General features: G+C 39.7%; 1 protein-coding gene across 2 annotated transcripts in view; it reads left to right on the top strand.

Annotated features, from left to right (window-relative positions):
- CDK13 (cyclin dependent kinase 13) overlaps window positions 1-22,783 on the top strand; it is a 55,667-nt gene that overhangs the window by 15,121 nt on the left and 17,763 nt on the right. Inside the window, exons 3-6 of one of the 2 annotated variants that reach the window (XM_084621184.1) lie at window positions 2,775-2,945; window positions 4,175-4,314; window positions 5,528-5,698; window positions 21,225-21,269. In XM_084621184.1, the coding sequence (XP_084477310.1) occupies window positions 2,775-2,945; window positions 4,175-4,314; window positions 5,528-5,698; window positions 21,225-21,269 (527 nt within the window). The remainder of the gene's footprint in view (window positions 1-2,774; window positions 2,946-4,174; window positions 4,315-5,527; window positions 5,699-21,224; window positions 21,270-22,783) is intronic. The other variant, XM_084621185.1, reaches the window with a different exon arrangement.

Raw genomic sequence — 22,783 nt, 5'->3', positions numbered from 1 at the left:
TGCCCTGAGCCCCTCCTGCACCCCACACCCCTCCTGCACCCCAATCCCCTGCCCCAGCCCTACATTCATGGCCCTGCATACAATTTCCCCACCCAGATGTGGCCGTCAGGCCAAAAAGTTTGCCCACCCCTGCACTGGAGAGAAGCACAAAATTTATGTAGCATTGCTAAGTTTGAAAGATTACAGTGTTTACACTTGTTTGGCCTGCTTTCCTTTGTCATTTTAAACTGTGTAGTAGCAGCCCATGTGTCTTACCTGTAAATAAAAGTTGCTAGGAATTCAGACTTAAATGTTTCTCTTTATTAAATTGCTGGATAAATATAAAAAACACAGGGTGTAATGTGTTAAAGTACAAAGATTGTCAAAGAAATACAATTGAAGTATCTGACAAACTTCCTGTGTTGTAGGAAAGAAATCGCTGCTTTTCCTCAGAAGTGCCAGCAGAATTCAGTCCATTCCTCCAAAAACGGTGGATTTGTCTAGTGAACATAGGAATGCATGCACGGCTCAATCATACTCCCTTTGAAGATAGTGGCAAAACTGCCTTTTTGTTTTTATGAGAACAAGACTCTGGTCACAAATATCTACTGTAAATTATCTGGTTTAGAGCAGAGAGAATGGCAAAAAATTAACCCTTAAAGGGCTTGGACTGTTGAGCAGCATTTATTTATTAGGCTGTGAAAAAATAAATTGCTTCCTGATCCTGTTCCTGATGAACAGCTTCTGCCTGAAATAGAATGCTTAATATGCATTGTAATTTATCCTAGCCAGTTTAACTTCAGATTATATTTTTATTCAGAAATAGTTGTTACCAATTTGAAAATTAGGGAGGGCCATGTGTACACAATATATTGGAAACTGGGTTTTAGAAATTAGTTCTACCAATTTATTTTATCTTTGTAAATTAATAACATTCTAGTAGATAGGCAAATATTGTACGGTTTGGACTACATTACCAATCTGAAAATGATTATATCACATTGTAACAAGATGGTTGGAGATCTTATTGAAACTCAAAGAAAAAATACCCTGACTTGCACTTCTAATAGTCTAAGAGGAAATATTTCTAAGTCCAAATATTTTAAAGGACACTGTCAATTCAAAATCAAAAGTTTTTGTTTTTTGAGAAAAGCTTTGGCTCCCTTTAGCAAAGTTGTGGCTTTTATAATAACATTTTTCAGTTTAAACATGTTCTCTTCCCTGTTGTGGGAAAGACAAACTGGAAATTGACTATATACAAATTGACTATATACAAAACGCTGTCTAATATGTCTTAGTCTTCCATTTACAGTAATATGAGATGTTACCCACTATCTACTTGTAACACATTCAGATAGCCATATGATCTCTTAAAAAGTTGGTATTCTGATGGCTCAAATAGTAACTAATACTCTGCAGCAATGTTAGAATTAAATTATACAAGTAGCTTATTTTTGGGTGGAACGTACATAAACATTATATAATATTTGTAAGTACATGGGAAGGGAAGGAACCTCCTGGGTTGTAAAGTCCAGCCTCCTGCTGTTGCAAGCGACCACGTCATATAATCAATTTCATGAACTTACCAAGCTCCGTTTTAAAACCAGTTAGGTTTTTTATCTGCACTACTGTTATTGGGGAGGCAATTCCAGAGCCTGATGCCTCTGCTGGCTAGAAACCTTCTTTCCAGTGTTCTGTTCTCACTTTCCATAAAATAAGGCAGTGCACTTAATTTCAAAATTGCTGTTTTTAGAAAAGTGTCTGATTCAAACTACTATGGGACTGATGGGGATGGGCAAACAGACTATTTTGGTCCAGTAACGTTCTCAGGATAAGTATTACATCCCTCTAGATTTAGAAGCAAATGAAGCAAAGGAGCAGAAGGAACTCAGGGGAAGTATGAAAAGACATAAGTGGATGACAGGGAATATGATTGAAAGTTCTATATTAGACTATTCATATTATTTTAGACCAATTTTGGCTTCAAACTGCTATCAGTGCAGTTTGAAAACTTTGAAGAATGGTGAGGCCTCAAGATGTGTATTAAATCAATGTCAGAATAATTATTTATAGACCAGTTTCGCCAATGAAATAATATTATAGTATCTGAAAAGTTCCACTGTGAGGGTGGGAAAAAGTCATCATAGTACTGTATTTTTGAGAGCTTTATTTTTTAAGCTAGTGAATAGCAGAGAGCCAAACGGTGACAGTCATATGGAGCAACAAGATGTGTGAGGCAATGTGGGACAAGGAGTTAGACTCCCTTCCTCCATGTATGTGCTCATATGCTTCTTGTGCCTAAGATTTTTTTTAATGGAATTAAAAGAAGAAAAGAGATTTTGCTCTTCTGTGTCTTTCAAAACACTGTTGTAAGATGAATAAGTATTATCCTCTCTTCACAGATGGGAAAATAGTAAAAGGGTCAGGCTAATTGAATTGCATGAGCTCACAAGTGAAGTGTGTGGTAGAGACTTAATCCAGGTTTCCTGACTACCTGTCCTGGCCACTAATGCACATTGTCATGACTAACTTTAACATTCACCAGGAAATAACTAAAAATATTCTTGATCTTAGTTCTCAGATCTGTAATTCTTAGATCACACTGTTCAGTAGCCACATGTAAAACATAATCAAATGTCCTATGGGCTGTAAAAGCAGAGACTGCTGCAAAAGCAGACTATATGAAATAGTCACTTGTAGTGAATTCTACTGAGATCTCACCCCCATTAGGTTTCCAGCCATGAAACGGAAAAGAATTTTAGTCCATTTTAGTTGTTTTCTGTTTATCTTTATAGTTTGCGAGGGAATCTTTCAGTGAAGGCAGTTAAAAAGGAAGTGGAGAAGAAACTCCGCCATCTGCTTGCAGACTTGCCACTTCCACCAGAGTTGCCTGGAGGAGATGATTTATCCAAAAGTCCTGAAGAAAAGAAACCAGCAGTTCAGTCACACAGCAAAAGGAGGCCTAAGTATGTTTACTACTTTTTAAAAAAACCCAGTAACTGCATGTAAGAGAAAATGATATACAAGTTTCTTCAAAATATAAAGATTTGAAATATATATAATTTCCCTGGCTTTTTATAAATACTGGAAATAGGTTAATGCCTGCAGCAAATCTTGAATCAGCATATGTCGATTTACTGCCACTTTGTGCTATTTAAGCCTATTTTTCAAGCATTAAATGACTCAGAATGTTTTATTTCTGAGAGTCTTCTAGAGAGGCAAGGCGGTCCCTAAGTGCACTGGCACCATTTGAGAAGATGAAATTTTGTACTCCTGCTCACCATTTTCCTATTTGCCTCATTTGCACTAAGTTTCTCTGAACCCTATTCCCTTATTTATACCATCCTTCTGTCCTGCTGTGTGCAGTAATGATGAGGGGCCAAATGAGCAGAAACTGCAGACAAAAAGAAGTGGTTTGGGATAGGTTTGTTGGTGAGTAATCGTGAAGGTCCTCTTTAGATGCAGAACTGAAAGTGCCCACTCAACCCATGTTTAAGACTGTTCCTTGGTTTTATATCCTCTTGGTTGTATACCCTCCCTTAAAGCACCACATTAAAAACTTTCCCTTGAAATTCATTGTTGTGTAAACTGTCCAGAAAGTGATTAATATGTAAGTCTAGATGCTGTTCCTTTCTTTGCCCCCATTCATCCTTTCCCAATGAGGTTGCTTCATCCGTAACACTTTGAAGAAGGTAGATATTGAATGAGATATCTTCTCTGATAGTTAAATGTACTAACCATTGCGTAGGCATCTTTTAATAGATTAGTGAAGTGGGTGTGTATTGTTTTGGATGGACAGATGCAGAAACTGTTAAATAAAATATGTCTCAAAATGTCTCTTTCCTGAGACAAAATAATTTTGCTTTTTTTATAAATTTCAGTGGAGCCCATTTTTAAACAAACTTATTCCTTTGTGGTGTTTTCAGTGAGAATAATGCAGTTTTGTGCTAGGGCAGGAGATATGCAAAGCAATGGAATGGAAAGAGACTGCAAATGAAACTGAAACTAACTCTTCTGTTTTCTTTGTCCAAGCTGAGAGGAATTAAAAGAACATAAATGTTGAAAGTTGAATTCATTCAGTTCTTATGGATCTTTTTCCAAGAAGTTAGTAATATGAAAAAGGTTGCTTTTTACAGATAACTTATTTCTGAACATTTTTATGGATGTATTCTTAGAGCTAATTTTTATTTAATAGAATATGTGGACCACGCCATGGTGAAACAAAGGAAAAAGACATTGACTGGGGGAAACGCTGCGTGGATAAATTTGATATAATTGGCATTATTGGAGAAGGCACTTATGGGCAAGTTTACAAAGCCAGGGATAAGGATACAGGTAAGATCTAAAAATATATAATGAATGAGTGCTGTTAACTACAGAATTACATGATTACATAGATTTAATTTGGTATATTTTGTAAAATGCTTATGCTTTTCTGCCCTTCTCATCTTGGAAAATTCTTCAGAATTGTGTTGGGTTTTGATCCTGGTAGTTCTCCGTAGTAGTAGTAGTAGTAGTAGTTTCCCTATGCTGCTTAACATCATGTAACTGCAGGTTATTGCTAGAAGCATAGGTTGTAGGTATTTTTGGCCAATTTCCTACTTCAGCTTTCGTGCCTTGAAGATGGTAAAAGAGAGAGGCACAGCAGTAATGCTTGTAGGAACTGTTGATGAAAGAAGCTGTTGAACAAAGGGTATATTCTGGAACTTCGCAGTTTCTCCTCCTTGCACCTTCATAGCTACTACCTGAAATAATATAAAGGGGGAAGGCCTCCTGTACAATGACACCCTGAAATGTGATCTCTAAGGTTGCTTTTCCTATAGTATGTCAGATAATTCTCATTTATGGTGTAATAGTTTAATTAAAAGCTGAAATAGGCAGTTACAAGTTTTGCAATATCTGTTTATTTTATGGCTTTCTCAGAACACCAACAATGGGGTATCAAAGAACATTTTGGTCAGCACCTTACAATAAGCAGTATTTTGAGATTAAGTTTCCTGATGTATATTTTATTTTCTTGTTTGCTTGATCATCTCACTTTATATTAGTATTCTTTGCTACATTACAAATGTGCTAGATGTATTGCTTATCATAAGGAAAAAAGATGCAAGAAAGAACCTCCCTTCATTTCCCGACCTCAGGTGTCCTGTAATATGAAGTCTGCAGCATACGTAGGCCTTTAAATGTAGAGATGCTGTTGACTCTCGCTCTTGTGTGTAGGCGTAGTGATTGGAAACCCAAGGAGGCAGATCAGATTGCAGATGAGAAAGAAGGAAGAAGGCTATTTAGTAGTTGTGAGAAAGTTGTCTTATAGTTTCACTTCTGCAAAAGATTTGGTGTCTGAGCTGTGAGTGTTTTTCTTAACATGGACCTGAATTTACTTTTTTTTTTTTTTTTTTTTAGTGCAGGTGCACATACGGGAACATGAATGATTGACATCTTTTTTTAAATATTGTAATTCAAAAGATATATTGAGTGACAGAAAAATCTGAAATTCATTTGTTTGAGTGCTGTCCTTCATGTTTTTAATATTTAAACCTTCTCTTAGGAGAAATGGTGGCACTAAAGAAAGTACGTCTGGATAATGAAAAGGAAGGTTTTCCAATTACAGCTATTCGGGAGATTAAGATTCTTCGACAGCTTAACCACCAAAGCATTATCAACATGAAGGAAATAGTGACAGATAAGGAGGATGCTTTGGACTTCAAGAAGGACAAAGGTATGTACACACGCACAGGGCAACTACTTCTCTGCAGTCCCATTCTTAAAGCAAATATTAATTCAGTATCTGCAAGTGGAGCTTTTACTTAAAAACTGCCTTTATAGATAGTAACCTTTCAGCAACGTTACTTGTTCTCTGTACAAGCCCTTTATTTAACAAACACAGAAATACCATTGCTTTTTGGAGTATTATAAACTGTCTCAGAACAGAATAAATGTAACTTTATTTTACACTATTGGAGCAGATGTGAAGATGCTTGTTATATGTAGATTGACAAGACAGACAATGGGAAGCTGTCACTTTGGAGTCCAGTTTAGATTCCACTCTGCTCTCCTTGTTTCCTCCTGCCTCACTGGAATACTGCATCCTCATTCCATTAGGGAAAACTTTTTCCTTACCGGCCTAGGTTATTTTTGGCTTGTGATTTCATTTTTTGGAATTGATATGAGTGCAGATGACAGAAGGAAGCAAAAGGGCAAAATGATGTATAAATTGGCCTTCTTTGAAGGCCAAAGGACAGATGGATTTATTAGTAAGATAGATGGATTTGTTCTTGAATGTCAGAGGCCTACAAACTTTTATATTCTCTGTTCGCTTTTCTTGAGCTACAGCAACTTTCAAAGCAGAGAGCAGTAAGGCTAAGGTAGGGAAATTTGAACAGGGCTGTTGTGCTTTTCGCGAGTGTAAATCTGACAATAGAGCTGGTCATTCCATTTTTGGAGCTATCTTTCATGCAGTAATCTACCAGACTGTTCTCAAGCCAGTAATCCCTGGCTTGTTTGGGTCTCCAAGCAATAGGTGTCTTTCTGTTTAAAATTTTTGGCTGAGAAAATGTCATTTTAGGAAATTTGGGTCAGAGTGGATTTGATTTAAATCATTTGTCAGGAAGACTCGATTTAATCATGGTTTTCTGTAGAAAAGTGCATTCTTGTTATAATCTTAATAGATATTCTTCACAACTCAGAGATAAATGTAGGTTTCATTTTTAGAAGTGATTAAAAGATTATACATTTTTAAAGAGTGATTTATTTTGAAAATTTTTCAGATTAGTTTTACAGTTATATCAGAAAATGAATGCTTGTTTGGTTATTTCATTTACCAAAGGTAACTGAAGCAGATATTTATGAAGACATTGGGAGGTGAACTATCTCCAATTCAACAGGTTAATCATTAATATTTGGAAGATTTTCTTTCCATGCTGTATTAGGAGGAGAACATCACCAGACAGACATTTAAATTGTTTTATTTAACTAAAACAACAACGTTAAGTATTCTGGATTTTTTTCTTCAACAGCAAACATATAATATTTTAACAAAACAAGCATATGTCCCTCCCTTCTCACATTTATCTCCAGACTTCTTCTCCTATTCCACCCCAACAATCTTCTATTCATTGAACTTTTTGAAACTTTGCACTTTTAGAGAGAGGTAAGGGATTGACTCTGTATACACAGATTTGCAGAGGAACAATAGAATTGAGGTCTGTTATTTCTCACCTCTATATATTTATTTTGTTAACAAGCATGTTACCTCTGGAGACACACATCCACAGTCTGAGAACTGCAAAACTAAGCATCTCTGATGGTATCTTCTAGACTGAGCACTGAGTCCCATTGGGTAGATAGAAAGATTAACCTAAATAATCTATACTGAAGCCTGTGGGAACCCCATAAGACTGGGTCCCTAATCCATGAAGTACTGGAACTCATTTACAAAACTTTTCTTAAACATTACATGAATATATTGTCTCATATTATAGAATTAGAATTTACAATCCTTATTCCATGATGAGATATCTTTGAGCTATATAATATATCTTTATCTTTAGATTTTCCTCAAAAAGCATTGTATCAAAAAATTTGATTTGAATAAAAGAAATCATTGATTTTTATCCACACTGATTTGGGTACCTATGAAATTGTTTTCTTCTCCCTAAGTCTTAATGGGGAATGTTAAATAGATCCAGTCTGTTCTGTGCTAATTGAGCCAGGCCCCATAAAGGAGAATTTTCTTACCACCAATTCTTTGCTGTCCTAGATTCCACTGGCGTAGACTCATCTCTGTTGATTAGTTAGGAATCTATAGAGGAGGAGCTACTTTTCTGTTCTGTGCCAGTAGACTCCTGAACCCAGAGAAGAAATTGGTCATAAGAAAAGTTCCCTTTTTATATAGTTCTTGAATATCAAAGAATCCCAGGGGCCTCTAAAATCTAAATCAGTGAACATATAGTCATTTCATCCATCATCAAAATGCAGTCTCCTTTGAAAGGAGTGTGGAAGTTGTTTAGTACAGTGCAGCAGCATTGCATAACAGATAAGATAGGAAAAGATGAATATGTTATACATCCAGTTGACACATCGAGTAACATTTTGTTTAGACAGAAAGTAGTAGCATGAATTTGGTTACGGTGCCAAGGTTAAAATCCCTACTCTTGCGAGAAGCCCTCTAGGGGCAGTAATAACCCAAGACACTGTTTTTTGTGTGTCACCCAAAAGAGAATACTTCCACCAGGGTTCAGTCGTGTCTGTGGTAGTGAAGGGCGTGCCCCGGACACATGCCATTTTTAGCAGGTAACTTAGATTTTCCATGGTTTTTTTTCTATTCAGTTGTTAATCAGACTGATCCCTACTTAGCTCATGAAAACAGGTGTTTGGGTGATCATTCAGCCTACTGTGCCTTGCACTATTGTGACCGTCTTATTGCTGAAAGCATCTTTTTCTTCTCTCTTCTGTCACTCACGTGTGCCGCATCTAAAATTAGATCGTAAGCTCTTTAGGACAGAGACGGTTTCTTTCTGTAAAGTGCCTAGCACATGTTTTGGTACTATCAAATTAATCCTTTTTTTGGGCTGAGCTTGTATTTGTGGTACTGATTCCAGTTTGTATTTGGTATTTATAACAAAGAGAACTGTTCATCTGTTAAAATACTAATGTGAATTTGGACAGTTTTCCAATACTGCATTTCTGTGAAGTAGCTTGAGCAGAATTAGTCTGACAACCACCTTTTCATAAACAGACAGTATTGGCAAAAGGGTATACAAGACTCTCTTACTGTTGCAGGCTGTGAGAGAAGAGGTTGCAGTCAGAAATTTGCTTTTTGGGTTACTGCTTCGCTCTATTTCCCCATGGATTATAGTTTATGAGATGAACTTTATTGGTGAGAAGTTGTAACCAAATCACAGTCCTGACTGAGCATGGAGCTAGAACAAGTACATTCTTACAGTTTGTGATAGTGTACTGTGAAAACTGATTTTAAACTTGGATTCTTAAATTAAAAAATAACCATTGTTAAGAATTACTTTAAATTATGTATCCTGTTCAAGATATACAGCATAGAAGTCCCTGCAGTGAAGAGACAGTTGAATTTGCTTTTCCAGTAATAGACTTACTATCTTGATCTTCTAAAAATGCTTTGGGTTAAAGTTTGATTTAAAAAAAAAATTAAAAAGAATAACCTAATGCTTAAAACTAACATGTAAAAGAGTGAGGCACATGCAGATGTTTTCGGATGCTGTTATACCCTCTGGTTTTAGTTTGCAGGTTTGGTTTTGAATGTGTTAGTGTGTCAAACTAGTGAAAATGCCAAACTATAGACCACTTCTTGGTAAAACTGAATCTTTGTTTTTAAGAATAGGTAATTCTGTTTTGATGGGAATATAAGAATTATTTTTATATATGTATTCATCTGTCTCTTTAGATCAAAAATTAACTCCACCTACTTGACATTTAAAGATTGCATATGTATGAGTAGCCCCATTTTAGACAGCATAGCCAAGAACATAGATTTGGCTGATTCTTTCTGAAAGGCTGTATGCTGAAGTGGGTGAGAGTTGCGTCAGCTATATCAAAGATCAGAGTTCTGTTTCCTCCTTGTGTGACCTGACAGTGGAGCATGAGGCCTTGCTCAATAATGATTGTGAAGGGCACCAAATTATTAACAGCAATTTAGAAGAAATCTAAAACTCATTGCTTCCTGGTTCCCAGCCCAGGTCACACTCCTCTCCCCACCCCGGCAATTGAGTGTTCAGATATAGGGAGGAGAAATAGGAGGATACATTTTGTGTGTCTTGTCAGGAGTTACAGGTCTATGTGGCATGCTGAAAGAAAATAGTGAGTTGATGCATGTGCGTTGCTAATGGAATGTTAAAGAATTTTAATAGTAGGCTTTCAGCAAGTTGTACTGTGCAAAACACAGATGGAACAGGATCATTTCAGATCTTTTAAGTGGGCCAAATCCAAATGGATTTTCATGGGAACAGCAAAAGGCACCTCACTTACCCCAGGGCTGCCCCCTTGCCAAAATTCCAAGTGCTGTTGCAAATCATTGAGTTACTAGAGCTCTTAAAAAAATTCAAATGTGTAATGGAAAATATTAGGCAATCTTAATATACGGGTTGTTACTGCCCCACCTATAAAACACATCCTGTTATCTAAATAAAGCAGGTCACAAATATAAAGCTGAAAATACTTCACATTGACTGTGTGGGCCCTTGTGACAGACACCATGACCAGCTCTCATCTTTGTTTTTTTGGCTTCTCTTTGTGTTTGCCTGCTGCAGCCTGATGGCAGTATGGCTGGCTGAAAGTATAAATCTCTGCTCATGTCCCTTGACTGACTCTGAGGGCATGTCTCCACTGCCAATTGAAGGACAAAACTTTTGTTGTTCAGAGGTGCTTAAAAAAGCCCCTCCCACACACACACGTCCACACGGCCATGTAGCTAAAAGCTGTGTAGTGTAGTGTAGCCACAGCTTGAGAGAGGGAGGTGCATTCCAGAAACAATTTACCCTTCATTACCTCTCTTTAGAGGTTATGGGTTTTTCTTGTCTTTGGGGATATCTGTGTGAAATTACCTGTGCTGATGGGAGGGGTTCTCCCATTGGTGTAGGTAATCTACCTCACAGAGATGGAGGCTAGATTAACAGAAGAATTTTTCACACCACTGAGTGGTGTAGCGAGGTGGACCAGCCCATAGCTTTGGTTACAGAGAAAATAGAGATCTTATGTGTCTAAAGGGTACGTCTACTCTACAAGCTCTATGTGGTACAGTTGCATTATAGGTATACTGCTATAGTGTAGACACTTGCTATAGCACCCCCTTGAGAGGCAGTAACTAGGTTGAAAGAAGAATTCTTCCATTAACTGAGATTGGCTTAACTGTCTGTCTCAGGGGTGTGAATTTTTCAAACCCCGTAGCGATATAGCTAAGTTGACCTAAAGTTTAGGTGTAGAGTAGGCCTAAAAAGCTCTTGCATATTCTGACATCCCCTGGTCAGTCAGCCCTAGTCATTTTCACTCTGCAAACTCTTCAAGCACGTGCCCTTTCTCCCCAGCTAGGGCAGCCACTCCTAATTTTCAAACCAATTTTTTCTACTTACGGCATACAGTAGAGTTTTGAACAATCTCTGTGTTCTCCAAGAGATGGGCTGTTGAGAATACAAAGACCCTTTAATTAAATAGCTGACTTTCAAATGGCTAACCTAGCTATCATACTGGTCTTCTTGGTGCATATGCTTACTTTCATTTTCTGCTGAACACAGTGGAGGGAGTTAGTGTGGTCTTTACTAAATTTCCTTAATTCAACTGCAATGAAACACAAATTATTGCTTGATTATCACAGCCCAAATGTAACAACAATTAAGCCTGCATTTTTCATGGGATTCAGTTCAAAACTGATGGTATCGGAATGGTTTTCCGAAGCCTTCAGCTATTAGAAAAAGTGTCCATACCAAGTGTTAAACCTCTATTTGCCAATGTGCATTTTGAGACAGGAGGGGGTATATGTTCTTGGTTCTTGCTAATCTGCAGTGCTATAGGATTACTGTCTGCTTAAATTAGGAAAATTTGTAGCCTTTAGATTTTTCCTTATCCAAAGTTTATTAGCTTTCAGAAGTCACTTCTGATGATCTTGCTGGGCATTAGAAACCAGAAGACGTGCTGATTTTACAGCTAAACCACTTAAACTGCAAGAGGAATTAAGATTAAATAGTTGAGCAACACAATGATATCCCAAAAAGAGAGTGAATCCTGGTTTGAGAGATTTTGATTAGGAAGCAAATCTGACTGACAGATTCCTTGCTTCTGGAAACTCCATTTAGAAACTAGGCTAACCTGAAGCATATTGGCTTCATGGTGGTACTGGGCTTATTGCTGCTGCTACTTTGGCAAGGTAGTCACTGACTATACTTCTGAGAAGGTTTTTACCTCTCAGTTCTGATTTTTGACTCACAGAACAAAGTCCCTATGAACTTGTTGTATGACTGGTTACTTTCTTCCAGCTATCAGGCAGTTCTGTAGTCTTTCTGAAAGCTTGTGAGAATTCTCTGACAGCAGTCATGCAATCATCAGAGAATACTTCACTGCAGAGCTGTCTCTCTGTTCCCATTGTAAGTAACGTTACCCAGGCTTCCCAGGGCTAATATGAAGTCTGTTAGGAACTGCAGAACTTAGTGAAGGCATGGTGTTCGAAGGGTCACGAGGAAAAGCGTTTTTTCGCAGTCTGGTCATTATATTGGCTATTTAGTGCTTCCCGTAGTACTGGTAGGGGGAATGGGCTAGCATAGAGCAGATACAAGAGTTATGGATCTGTTCAGGTAATAAAAAACATCTCTCCCCTTTGCTTTCTCATATGGGATCTACAAGAACACAACAGTAGGCTCTCCAACATTATGTTCCCCAGCCCTAATTGAGGAGCCTCCTGTTGTGTTCCTGTAGATGAACCGGCGTAGAGGCCTATTGAGATTAAACATATACAGTAAAAGCAGTGTTATCCTTCACTTTACCAATCGGAAAGCTCTTTTAACCAGCATTGTTGATCTTCATTGAAAGTTCAGTTTATAGTTTGGTTGGCGCGGGCTGGCAGGCTCCCTACCTGGTTCAGTGTGATTCCCTGGAAGTGGTAACATGTCCCTGCTGCTCCTAATTGGAGGAATGACCACGAGGGGTTCGGAGCGTGTGGGAGGATGCAGGGCGCCAGATCTAGGCGCTGTTCACCTCAGGCGGCTCCCCACAAGTGGCGACATGTCCCTGCTGCTCCTAGGCGGAGGCGCAGCTAGACACCTCTGCGTGCTTCCCCCACCCGCAGGTGTTGTCCCCGCAGCTCCCATTGGCCGTGGTTCCCAGCCAATGGGAGCTATGGAGCCAGCACTTGGGGTGGGGTGGAGAAAGCGCGCAGAGCCACCTAGCTAGAGATCTGGCACCCCACACCCTCTCCCGTGCCCTGGCCCCCTGCTCTGAGCCCCCTCCCGCACCCAAACTCCAGCCCAGAGTCCACGCCTCGTACTCCCTCCTGCACCCCAACCGCCAGCCCTGAGCTCCCACCCACACCCAAACTCTCTCCCTCTTAGTTAAACAGAATTTTTTACTTATTGGCAACTCCCATTCCTCCAACATGCTGGATACCAAAGCTTTTACTTTATATAAAATCTCTTCCTCGTAGGAAGATGACCAATCTGGCCAATAAAAATGGGGAAGTCATATCAGAGCAAGGAATTTAAACCTGACTAGCCAAAGAAAATTGATAGCTGACACCTTATTCCAGGGAGCAAGTCTCCATGTTTCCAGAGATATCTCTCCAAATGTGTCACCAGTGTTCTTGTAGATGAACAGTCAGAGAGAGTTATTGAGATTAAACATGAAGGCTCCCAAATGCCATCTTCCCTAATAGGAAGACTTTCTAATCTGGTACAAATCAGTATTTCTGAAAAGTCTTTGACTACCATAGAGGCTATGGACAACTGGAGAAAAGCAATGGAGTGCTAGTGTTAAACAAAATTCTGACCATTACTATCCCAAAAGTCTAACTATTTCTGTTTTTAAAAAAAGGAACAAATGTTAAGAAGAAAATGCTAACAATTTAGAGGATTACAGAAATATAAGTAATAAGCAACACCAATTTATGAAGAAATTATCAAGCAAACTCAATTCTTTTAGGCAGAATTTCAAAATGAGTGAGTGAAAGGGAAACTAAATATGTGATATGTTTGTATTGAGTACAGTTTTTAATGTCATGAAATCTTATCTGAATTGATTTTACAACTAGGTTTGTAAATGTTCGCTGTTACATGGACTGAACATTGGCTGAAGGACCATAAACAAAGCAAAATAATAAATGGTAAAATATCAAATTGGGAGAAGATGCCTAGAAAGGTACTACAAATATTGGGAATAGATCTAGCTTTAATTTTATTAAAGATTTGGAAGGACCAACTAAACTTAAAGTATTAATTTAGAAAGCATTGTGAGCACCAAGGGCAGAGAAATAATGCAAAGGGACTTAGAAACATGAGGATAGCACCACCTACTATTTAGGTTGCCCCACTCTTCCCATTATAAGACTCTTGTTTTCAGTTGCCTATAATTTGGTCAGGCTTTAACCAGTTGGGATGCAATTTTCCATGCTGGATGTCTGCCTTGGATTGATTTTTTTTTTAATTTTTTAATTTTTAATTTTAATTTTAATTTTTTTTTTAATTCCAGCCAAAATGGTTTACCTATTCCCAAGAATGAGGCTAGGAGAAAATACATAGTTTTGCCCATATTAAATTTTGGCAGACTTCCTTTGAACAGCTCATGTTTTGGAGCAAGGACTCGGCAGGGTTGTGCCTTTTACCCTTCCAATGAAAATCTGCCCAAATGTGGCCAAGTGATAAGCCTCTGAAAAATCTGTTTGCACATGCTCAACAGAGGCTTCTTAAGATTTTAGCAGCTAAATTCCCAGGGCTGAACAGCTCTTTCTTTGCAGTTGCAGCTGTGTACCTTGCAAAATCTGGCCACCTCAACTGAGAGCTGGGATACTCTCTCCTGTGCTTTTAATGACTCCCCTGATGGGACGAGGCATCATGGGGGAGAAAACTGCTCGATTCAAATGCAGAAGGGACAAGAGGGAGTAGATTATGATGAACAGGGGATGACAACTGGCACCTAGGGTGCTCGGGGAGACTGATATTGGCTAAGCAAGGGGACTGGGAGCTGTGAGGGGACTGGGAGGTGACTGGGTCTGGGAGGAAAATTTAGGGTTGGAGAACTTAGTTTGGTTTCTGTTCTGTACAGGTTTTATACCATGTTCAGCACCGTACAATAACTGCTCACTTAACATTGTCCCGGTTAACATTGTTTCGTCGTTACGTCACTGATCTATTAGAGAATATACTTCTTTAAAGTTGCGCGATTTTTGCTTATAACATTGTTTGGCTGTGGAGGCTTGGAACCAGAGTGGTCCAGCAGCCCCCCTATCAGCTCCCCTCCAGCACCTCCTTCCCGCTGGAGGCCCTGTGGATCAGCAACTCCCCCCTCCTTCCCTGCACTTCCTTCCTGCAGCAATCAGCTGTTTCATGGCATTCTGGAGGAGAGGGGGGAGGAGCGAGGATGCGGTGGGCAGCCTCTCCCTTGCCTTCCCCCCCCCTGAATACCACAAAACAGCTGATTACTGGGGTGGGAGGTGTGCAGCCTCCCCCCTTCCAACCTGTGCCTCCCGCCTGCAGCAATTAGCTGTTTTGTGGAGTTCAGGAGGCTGGGGGAGAGGAGATGAGCAGAGCAGGGGTGGGGCCTTGGGGAAGGGGTGGAATGGAGGCTGGCTTGGGGCATAGCAGGGGGTTGAGCATCCCCCGGCACTTCGGAAAGAACAACAAGAGGAGCAGCTGGACAATCGACCCTCTTTCACCCTCTGATTCCACCATCTCAACCATGCTTCACAGTCATCATTGTTGAGTACAGTATTACATTGTTTAAAACATATACTCGTGTGTGTGTGTGTGTGTATGTATATATATATAGAGAGAGAGAGAGATTTTTTTGGTGAGAAAAATTTCCCTGGAACCTAAACACCCACCTCCCACCCCCCTTTTTACATTAATTCTTATGAGGAAATTGGATTAGCTTAATATCATTTTGCTTAAAGTTGCATTTTTCAATAACATAACTACAGCATTAAGTGAGGAGTTACTGTAATGTACAAGTGCCTTTTCAGTAGTGCATTAAGCAGCATTAACTACACTTCTGTTACATGTTGTTGGACCGCCCCTCGAGAACATTCTGTTTCCCACACAAACAAGATTTACTTTTATTGTTGAGAGTTCCATTGTGCCAGAGGAGTAAAATTTTCGATGATGGCCTTTGATCTAGAGTTTTAGGTTCTCTGGGGCTGGTCTTTTAAGTATTCTGGACAATGCTTTGAAGATAAGGACCAAGTCCTTGATTTTGATTCAGAGTTATATGGGAAGCCAGTGTAGAGAGGGAGAACAGGTGTGATGTGCTCATGGTAGCTGAGGAGATGCGCTGTGGCATTTTGTACTTGTTGGAGCGTCCCAGGTGCTGAAGGTTTCTTGCACAGTATGTCACATTGTTGTAATCTGGTTGGGGGTGACAAAGGCATAAATAAATTAGGCCAGGTCTTCATCCACCAGGATGGGAGGGAGTCTCCTAGCCAACTGGAGATAGAAGAAAACATTACTCTCATCTGTTGCAATGTGAGAGCTTAGCATTGTATGAGGAACCTGAGGGAAAGGAGGAAATGGAGGTGGGGAGACAGATCTGATGAGGAGCTGGGCGTGGGGGGAGAGAACTGGCACTGTCTGGGCAAAGAGATTGGGCTACTGAGTTGGATTGGGGGAGGGGCACTAAAACTTGATGAGAAGATTGAGACTGGGAGCCAGTGGGGGTGGGGATCATGGGTAGTAGGAGAGGGCAAGTGATTGGAGGCTAAGTTGGGGGATGTAGGCATCAGATGTGGCACCGGGTGGGGGTGGAGGGAAACTAGGTCTGGCTGGGCAACAAGACTGAAACTGATGAGAAGCCTAAGGAGTGGTTACTGGCACTGGATCGGAGAAGAGACAAGGAGCTTGGGTGGGAAAGGGACTGGTTGGAGGGGACAGTGTTGGAGTCGCTTGAGGGGAACAGGCAGAAGAGTCTATGCCTACTGGAGAATGCTCCCCTCCAGAGCCTGGACTGGAATCCAAGATCTCTGACTTACCATTCCTGTGCTGTCAGCAAATATCTGTGAAACTCTCGGGCAAAGTTTCTCTCTCATCCACCTGTAGTGCTGGTCCACATAACAGTACCAAGTTGCCATCCTCCCATTTACTCCATTTGCTCAAGTAGTAGAGGTCTGTGCAGCTGATCTAAAGACTCCAACCCTGCTGGTGATCAATGTGGGTGACTATGATGCCAGAGCATGGAATTCCTGTGGGATTTGGTGGTTTTTTTCAGTTTTGTTTTTTAGAAACTGGAATTACGCACACACAAATAACCTTAAAAGGACAGTAAGGTTGCAAAGTTAAGCGCTCCATAGTTACGAAATGCCAGAATTAAGTTTGTCTGTGCAACCTTAATTCAGCTCCCTTGTGCCTGTGCATTTTGATAGTTTTTAATTACATGATCACATACTGTTTATTCCACGGGACCCCTACCTCATTCGGTGCACAGCATAGACCTGCATTATACAGGGTTGTATAATGAAGGAGATTATCTGCTTCATTTGTTGCAGAAGTTGGAAGATCTGAAGTGAAAGAGGGAGGGTAGCACAGGAAAAGAAAGGAGGTGTCATGGTTAAAGCAGTTGAATCCTGCCCTGGATTATTGGATTCTATCTCTGCCTCTGTCCCAGAGTTCCTGTGTGATTCTGGGCAAGTTTCTGAAACTAAACTTGTCATACGCAGTCATGAATTGTGTGTTCCTCATTTCTGGGTGCCTGACTTGAGATCCTGGTGTCTGATTTGCAGCAGCGCTGAGCCCTCACAGCTGCAACAAGGGTGGATTGATTTAAGTCACTGATTTTAGTGATGATTTAAATCACCAAGAAATAAACCTTAATCTAAATCATTTGTACTTTTTAGTTATAAATTGGTTCTTGATTTACAACATTGATTTACAATTCCGCATAGACTTCACACTAAATTTGATGCTTCTTTTTGCCAGCCAGGAGGAGATGCTGTAGCTATACACATTTATTTAAGCAATCATGTGACTTAATTTACCTTTATTCAGATTCTGATTTTTAACATTGTTATTGTTAGAAATGGTGAATGATGCATTCTTATTTACTAGATTAACTTTTTACTTGTGATTTGTGTCAAGGTCTATGTGGATGGAAATTCAAATTAAATTAAAAATGCACAAAAAAGCATTTACATTTTTAAAAATTCAGTAAAACTACCTTGAAGGGGGGAGGGGGGGAGAATGCTTATGCAAAAGTTCATCAAACCATATTTTACGTTTTAAACTAACTGATTTATTAAATAAAGTATCTGTAGTTAGTGAATTGAACTGCTTTTTTTCCAGATTTTAGAACGAATACATCCTATCCTCTCCCACTTAGCTTGTTTTCCTTTTCTAATCTGTGAATTAAAATCTTTCTGGCTTGTTCAACTTCCAGTTGGTTTCTTAGTTTTGAAGGAATTAGTCATTGAACTGCATGAATTGAACAAACTGAAATGAAGAAAATATTCTCTCTGCACTTGCAGAAGAGGCTATTGCTATCAAAAGCTCGTTTTGTACTTCAGCAAACTGGTTCCAGGGGCTTACAGGAAAATCACTTTATCGAGAGATGTTTACAGGTTTTTCTCTAATTTAGTTTGTTAGAAAATGTTACTAATAGACTCTGGTCTCTCCACACCATTCACTCAGGAGATCTAATCTGTGTGTCTGATTAGATCTGAGTAATCCCCATTTTTTCCTCATAAAATACTATTTCATACTGGCTTAGTACTCTCAATTGTTCAGACTTTCTAAGCACTACTTCCACCAATGAATGGGAACACAGTCTTCCATACTCTGGCAAAAATGCATGGTTTGGTGTCCAGCTTATGTCAGACCTCCCAAGTCAGTTACCCCAGTGTTTTTAAAAAAAAAAAAGAAAGAAAGAAAAAAGAGAAAAAAAATAGGAGTAAATGTGTCTGTCTTGAAGATCCCTGGAGGACATCTTGCCAGGTTTTTCAGCTCCCAGGTGGATCCTTCCTACACTACAAACCACTCTAGTGATATTTTTATAGTCACATCCATCTTGCATACACACCTTAAAGCATCATATTCCAGCTCAGTTGGTGATCTGGTAATAGGAACTTTTGCTTTTTACCACTGACAGAGCCCCTAAAATGGAAATAAAAAACAGGTGCTCTAATTATAAAAGAGCCAGAAAGTGAGATCTCCTTTTAAAGTCTCAGATCAGCATCTCTTGAAAAATACTAGGTATGTCTATACTGCAGTAAAACACCCACAGCTGGCCCGTGTCAGAGGGCTTGGGCTGTGGGGCTATAAAATGACAGTGTAGACATGATGGCTGGGGCTGGAGTTCGGGCTGTGGGACCCTCCTCCCAAACACTGCACTTTTATAGCTCTAAAGCCCAGCTCCATGAGCCTATCAGCTGACATGGGCCAGCTGCAGGTGTTTTATTAAAGTGTAGGCATACCCAGGGTCTAAAAAACGAGTTCCCCAGATGCTAATAAAACGAATAAGACAAGGATGGTTTCTGTCTACCCAAGTCTCCTTTATATCATGTACCTCCTTAATAGATTCAGTTGCTGTCTCTTATCCCATGTTCAAAACTGAGCATTATTACCACTATCCAGCTGCTTCTCCATCAACACCCAGTGATGTTGAGGAAGCTTATCTCAGAAGGAACGGAGATGAGCTGCATGGTATTAGTGAAGGAAATTGGGCAAAGACATCGCTCTGTGAATACTCTCTTCCAGACTATTGGTTGCCTCCCTCCCCATAGGTACTTAGGAAGCAGTTCAGATCCTTAACGTAGCAGGCACTAAGATGAGCAATGTATAAATCAAATAAACTGGTTACTCCAAATTACTTATTTGGATTTCATGAAATTTAGTGTAGTGGGACTTTGTGCTGCCATTGCACTGTATTATGAAATGTGGCTAATGGGGAAAGCTGGTGTGGAGGAATGGGTTATTTTGAAGAATAATGTAACCCCACAGTTCTTGAAATTCTTGGTCCCTAACTTGAAAGGGAAAATAGTTGCCATTTGGTGTTCCCCATAAGAATGGGAATTATGTGGGATTTGTCTAGGTTATGCTTAAAGCCTGGTGCTTCTATGAACTGAGCTACCAAGTCTTGTGGGTTATGGGGAGAAACTGGTGGTTGTGCAGTGAACAGGCTGCTGTCCATCTACAGGCCTCTTTTGTGTTCTCATTCTCTCCTTCCTTCCTCCCCATCCCAATTACTGCCTTGAATATCAGGCCCATCCCCTGATGCGTATGCAAGGGTAAGAAGCAGGGCAGATGGCAGGCTCCCTGCTTTGTCCCTCCACACAATATGACATGATCAGGTAGCATAAATAACTTTTCTCTCACCATGAGATGACACCCACCTCATGAAAATAATCCTACATTTGTTTTTATGACCGAATCAAACAAAACACTTCATTTGGATTGGTCCAATGCTTCTTGCAGTAGCAAACTAAAATCAGTTTGAGTAATACTGAAAATCAAATTTGTAATAACCTATTTATGATTATGGCAATATGAAATTGCGTGTCACTCATCCTATGAATACAACAGTATATAATTGCATAGTAATCTAGTTCTGGCAGTTCCCATGTAGGCAAGAAAAAGAAAGTCAGATCAGCTTGACAGTTGAAACGCTGTTAAATCTGCATACAACACTGTATTTGATATTTAGTTGTATTTTGTAAAGCATAAATCTGATGTTACATTCCATTTTGATTTGCACTAGCACAGTCAGAAGAGTAAAATTGGAATTTTACTATATTTGCTGTTCCCATCTTACATTCATTATAAAAATTGGAGTGAGAATCTGGTGTATTTAATTGGGAGAGTGTTAAAAACAATTTTAAAGCACCCACCAAGTCCATATCTAATTCATATGCTGTTGTTTTATTTCTCAGTGCTCCCACAATAATTGTCATCCTTCTGAGATGATATCATCTATTGTGGTGTGTTGTTTGAACAGTGTAGTGAAAGCAAAATCACCCAAAACGAGGGTCAGTCCAGGTGCTTGATCCCCTGTATAATAGGGCCTCTTCTGAGCTCTTTTGCGGGAGCAAGCACATGGACTTCTGGTCTTTCCATTTTATTAACTTTTGTGAAAGGAAGGGGAAAGAAATGTGAGTTTTGTGTAGTTCTTTTGCTTCGATTTTTAAAAGGCACTAGTCCTGACTGGATAAGTTCACAGTGATAGCTCCTGTTATTCATTTTACTATATGTTTAGAGATGAGATCTTGTGCTTTTTAACTGCATATGTGATGGGCTTGTAGTCTTCTTTTATGCAAGGAAGGGAAGTAGGCATTCATATGATGGGGTACCAGCATTAGTATCCTCCATACACTCAGGAATACAAAATATTTTCCCAAGATTAGTGGTATTTGGCTTTGCAGAGTTCATGAACCATTTCATCAAATGTGGTTAGAAAAAGTCACTAGATCATGAAATTTTAGTCTGATCCTGTCGTTTTTACATTATGACGGTGCATTTTGTTGGGGGTGGAGGGTGGGTTCAAGTTTTGGGTGGTCTGCATTTTAAGTGTTTCATGTACCACCTTCCTTCTTATTTAAGGTCACAATATCCCTGTGGCAACTACAACAATTGGTTACATGGCAAGTAAGGAAAATTTTAACATTTTTATCTGTGTTTTAAATGAAGTCTAGCTTTTGGAAATGAGGAGCTAGCAGCTTGTAACCAGCTAGCTCTCTACATACCATTGTGTGGGAACCTCAACATTATGCAAATGTTGCAACACAATGTCAGAAGACCTGTGGCTGTCTGCAGCTCCCTTTTAACACTGTCTTTCCCTTCCTACCTTCCTCCCATCTTCTTGATGTGACAAGATCATGTAATCTCTGGTCCATTTGCTCAGCACTTCCCTTGCCCTCCATAGATGTGTGACAACATGGGGGTTGAGGGGCTATCCTATAATCAGCACTCAGCTTCCTCTGCCTGAAATTGGGCAGAAAGAAGGGAGCTTAATAAAAAGCCACAAATGCCAGGAGAGCCATGTGAAGTACCCAAAAGGGTCACTCGTCTAATTTGATCTCAAGTTTCTTAACACATTATTTTCTTTAGAGTAGGAGTAATCTCTTTTTGTCTGCTTAAATGCTAAGGAAAGGACACTGACTAAGCTTCTGTTTGCTGGTCAGGGCCCTTCACTTTTCTCCAAGTTACGCCTTTTGGGTATTAACCTTATTTAAATGTGGCGTATTGAGTGCCCGTTGCTGAACTACAGACTTTCATTAGCTTCTAAAGTGAGACCATTATTATATAGTGAGCCTAGGCTGTTGGGACTTCTTGTCTGGTGTAGATATTAGTATTTTATAAAGGGGTGAGCCTTGAAGGTCCTGTTTTCTTGCGGGCCTTTTGCAAGGATAGGGAGACTTGTAGGATATAATTTCTTCATTACAACCCTCTCACTGGTCAAGGAGGGCTCAATGTCACTATGGAGAGCCCATGAACTTCTCTGAGTAGGAGTCAAGGCAGAGAAGGGGGAAAGGAAATAGGTTCTAGAGAGAGATTCATGCTGTTTTCTGACCTTAACACTTCAAGCTACGTATTCAGCATTCCTCAGTATTAAGAACCAGATTCACAAGTTGTCCCGTTGATTTTAATGGAATCACTTGTGGAATGATGTTTTACTTTTCAGTATGAGATAGGGCCAGATTTTGCCACACTAGAGGTGTGAGGGAACTAACTTCTGATGTGAAATCTGGACCTCTGCAGAGCTGCTGCTGACTTGCGGGCTTCCTCTTCTGACTTGTTCTGATCTGTGTTTATAGGCACTGCCAGTCTGAATAGTAGGCTCATTCCTGACACAATTCCACAGTGCAAGCTTAAAAATAAATCAGAGGATAACAACGGAGAAATACACAGTGTTAGCTTGCCTGTCCCCTAGATGTAACTTTTTACAAGGTTTTCACAAGGTTCATGTGAAGAAATACTAATCCAGCTAAGCCATTTTGCATAAAATTGGTATTTTGTGAAGGAGAAGCCAGTGTAACTCTATCCAGATATCCTCTGTACAGTAGAACCTCAGAGTTATGAACCACCAGAGTTACGAACTGAGCGGGCAACCACGCTCCTCTTTTGGAACTGGAAGTATGCAATCAGGCAGCAGCAGAGAC

Source organism: Lepidochelys olivacea (genome assembly GCF_965140295.1).
Source record: "Lepidochelys olivacea isolate rLepOli2 genome assembly, chromosome: 2".
Classification (NCBI taxonomy): domain Eukaryota; kingdom Metazoa; phylum Chordata; order Testudines; family Cheloniidae; genus Lepidochelys; species Lepidochelys olivacea.
This window is presented reverse-complemented; position numbering and strand designations above follow the sequence as displayed.